At 39.5% G+C, this 3,992-nt stretch overlaps 1 protein-coding gene across 1 annotated transcript; it reads left to right on the top strand.

Moving 5' to 3' along the window:
• Positions 1-438: 438 nt before the first annotated feature.
• On the top strand, positions 439-736 carry LOC104623151 (death domain-containing protein CRADD-like; the record flags this gene model as incomplete). The annotated part of the gene is made up of 1 exon (XM_010290152.1): positions 439-736. A coding segment is annotated over exon 1 (298 nt), but the record flags the coding sequence as incomplete, so codon positions are not given.
• Positions 737-3,992: the final 3,256 nt, after the last annotated feature.

Below are 3,992 nucleotides of genomic sequence, written 5' to 3'. Positions count from 1 at the left end.
CTACTGCTGCTTTCGCACTGCTGCAGCAAAAGTGGTGCAACAGCAATAGCGTCAGAGGCATCAGTAACAGAAGTCAGGTGTGACATCTCTCTAACTTCTTGGGGGTAGAGTCTCTTAAGGACTGGCAAATGCTCTGGCTGCTTTTAGTTAATGAGCGGGATATTTGGCATGGTTTTTATTCCAGTGAAGGACTGGTCTTCGCAATGCCAAAGATTCTCTTCCTGTCTAATATTTCCCATTTTAGCTGGTGAGACAGTGAAATCTGAGCGTAATGAAGATGGTGGGGATCGCTAATAATTTTCCCAGGTTGGTGATTCTGAGTTTGGCATTCTTTTTAAAGGTTTCCAGGTATCAGACATCACTTCTGGATGTTAAAGATTGAAGTATTTTAATCTTCATGCATTTCCCTACTCCTTTTCTCTCACTCTAGGTTGCCAGATGGATGCCAGAGACAAGCAGCTTTTACGCTCCCTGCGCCTGGAGCTCTGCACAGAGGTGCTGGTGGATGGAGTTGTTATTCAGTATCTCTACCAAGAAGGGATTCTCACAGACAGTCACGTTCAAGAAATAAATTCCCAAACCACCAGTCAGAGGAAAACCATGATGCTCCTTGATATTCTCCCCACCAGAGGACCCAAGGCTTTTGATGCATTCTTGGATTCCTTACAGGAGTTCCCGTGGGTTAAAGACAAGTTGATGGTGAAGCGTAAGGAAATGACAGTACAAGATCCTGCAGGTAAGGCCCGGATTGTTGTTGCTGACATTTTGAACTTTGTTCTCAAGATGTAATTTTTAAAGTATTGAATGTACCAGTAATTTCAAGTTATGCGTCATGTAAATACGGAGCACGATACCAAGAAAAGGGGACAGCCTGAATTTGCTGTAAGCTGTATGCCAGGAAGTATTGCAAAGTGTGGGGAGTGAGCAGGACTGAGTTTCAGGAGACTAGGAGACAGCAGGAGAGGCTGGGATGTAGGAGGACCCAGACTTCATTACCTCGAAGGGAATGGACTTTAAAAAGTAGTTTTGACTAGCTGCAGAAAGTCTCTTCACTATCCATACCTGATTATTTTTTTGTTTATGTGTGTTTTACAGTCGTTTGTTTCTGGATTGTTCATATTGACAGAATTTTTATTTACTTACTTTTATTATTATTTTAATGTCATTTTGATTTAGTACCATATGCTAATTTAGATTTATTTAGTTTATTATGTTTACTGGAGTGCAGATATCTAGAATCATTACTTCCAAAATTACTAGCGGTTGCTTAGTTTTACAACAAATTTAGTAGCTAACTGATTTAGTGGGTGTTATATAATCTTATTTATCCAAATCTCTGGCTTTCTGACATTTAAATGTACTTCTAAAACTAGTTTTCTGGACTTGATGTCTGTTCAGAATTGATTTCTTTACCAATCTATGTATGGAATTGTTGAGCTGTTTTGAAGTCAAGAGGACTGCTTAAAATGCATGTTTCTTGCCCTAGATTCTGGCAGTGTGCACTAGCTGCTAACCTCATGTTACCAGCAAGATAGTGAAATAGTCCTCACTTGGGAACATCATTTCCAAGCAGCCTGACTAACCTTTTTCCAAGCCCTCCACCTGCCCTCCTTGGCCCCATTTCAGTTTGATCATATGTATTTTGATGCGTGTGACATGTGATTTTTCCAGTGTCATTGTGCTTTGCATGAGACTGAAAGCCTGTGAAGATGGGTGACAAAGACCTGTTGACCGTCATGTCAACTGCATCCCAGTTAGCTGCACATTCAGGAACGTTTTGTCAAGATCTGATGGACAAACCTGACATTACCTTACCTTAGGACATTTTTAATAGAATAGTGTGACAGCTTGTCTTTCTGCTGGGTCTCTGTGGAGGTTGCTTTATGTTTGCTCGGAAATGGGTAAATCATTTTCAGAATTTCCTAAACAAATGTCCTTTGCTGCCCATAGGGGAAACCACTGCAAGTTCTCAGCACAATGCAGACTTGCTGCACTGAGTGTGTTGGAGAAGACCTTGCTCCGTGTTATGACAAATCTTGTCACGCTAATGCTCTTTATTTGCCTTACAAATCAGATTGTTCGTTTGCTAATTACCAGTTAAGCTGTTGAATAATCCTTACAGTTCCAGAAAGGCACACACAGCTATCGAGTACAGGCAGGATCACGTAGTTTGTTACTAGAAAAATTGTTTCCGATTTTTATTCTTTTGATTTTGTGGATTGTTTGTTCCCGTTCTTGATTGCTTGTGACTAATGTGCTGGATTTATGCATACCAGGTTCTCCGGTTTCGAGTGGGCTGACTGTACTTGATAGTCCTATTGCCAAATTTTGTGTGTAAGTTAGAAAAGCCTTCCAGATTAGATCAAAGGCAATGCAGAGTGTAAGAACAGGATAAGAGGCAGATAGCCAAGTTTGGTTTAATATTTAGGCATGTTCTTTAGAAGCCAAAGAAAGAGAGCACCATCTGTGCCCTAATAAATGCTGAGTGCACCCTGGAATGAATTGGAAACCATGGCGGCATCATCAGTGCTGATTACATGCAAGAAAATGTGGTTTGGTATAAAAAGCCTTGCTTTGCATTCTAAACAACAAACTTGTAAGCTTTTGTCTCAGCAGAGTACTTGAGCATATGCTTGGCCTTAAGCATGGAAAAAGCCATTGGCTCTAATAAAACTATAAGCATACTTAAAATTAAATGTGTTCTTTAGTGCCATGGTAGATAACTTAACTTCTGCCTTATTGGAAACAGTTCTTATAAATGATGATTTGTCAGTGGCAATTTCTTTTAAAGAATCCATTTGTAGTGAAAAAAGCCTGCCACATACACACTACCTTTTTTTAGACCCTAAAACTTTTAAAATTGAAGTTGGTTTTATGGCCCCAGATTGTTAAATCTCTTTCCTTTGAATCATGCATAGTTATGGAAATCGTGTGCCTGCTGTTCACTTGTTTATGCTCAATTAAAATTCTGTTTACTCAAGCAAAAGATTCTCAGTTTTTGCAGATCTTTTGCAGGACTGAGGACTGGTGGCAAGTTGTTCCTTGAAGAAAGGTTTTATTTTATAGTCTTTCACTTCTCACTGACTACATGTAGGATTTTTAAAGTCAGTGAAAGTCGACTATTTGATTTTCTCTATCTGAACTTAAAAACTGTGGCACGTACACAGTGATTTTTCTATGTAGGCCTTTGGATTGTTACGCATTTTGTTCAGAGATCAGGCTTTCTATCTTTGCTTCAGGTGAGAAATACAGTTTGTTTGTTCCCAGTTAAAATAAAAAATCATAACTGTAATTGTTAAGAAGCTTTTAATTTATCTTCTTCCCCTAGTAAAAACAAACAAACAAACAAACAAAACAACAAAACAACTGAACCAAACAAACAGCAGTTTTAGAAGGACAGAAATAAAATCATTTTTGGTGATGTGGTGTAAATACGATTTGGTGGACCAAGCAGCTACAAAATGGAAGCCAAAGCCTGAGACCTAAACAAGACACTGCCACTGACTCGTCAGGAACCTTTGGGCAAATTCCTCCAAGGCAATAGATTTATTTATTGATTCCCAAGTTGTGTAACTTGGAATGTTCATGGAGCAGCACAGAGTGTAACTGTAAATTGGCTCAGGATTCAACCCAGAATATGCTGCTTGGCTGCTTGCAAATAAATGAACTTTAAAACCTGTGATATCCTGAGTTTTATTGCTGAATGTCAGTTGACCTAGAAATAATAGTTCTGTATACTGTTATCCACTGCAGTTCCAAGGAACACAGAAGACCCTAATCCTGCAGAGCACAAGCAATAGTTTTTCCATGGCAATCAGCAGTGTGACATGCAGGCAGGTAGGGCCACTTACATCTGTATAATTGCAGCAAAGAGACCCAAAAAACCCTTGCTTGTTTACTTTATGCACAAGACAGCCTTTTGCCTAGGGTCACCTTTCTCCTCTCTTGTATGGATCTGTCAGATGGCCACAGCTTTGGGGAAACACTTTCTT

This window comes from Phaethon lepturus, unplaced genomic scaffold (genome assembly GCF_000687285.1).
Source record: "Phaethon lepturus isolate BGI_N335 unplaced genomic scaffold, ASM68728v1 scaffold46350, whole genome shotgun sequence".
NCBI classification, from domain to species: Eukaryota; Metazoa; Chordata; class Aves; order Phaethontiformes; family Phaethontidae; genus Phaethon; species Phaethon lepturus.
Note: the sequence above shows the minus strand (reverse complement) of the source record. Positions and strands in the feature narration are given on the sequence as shown.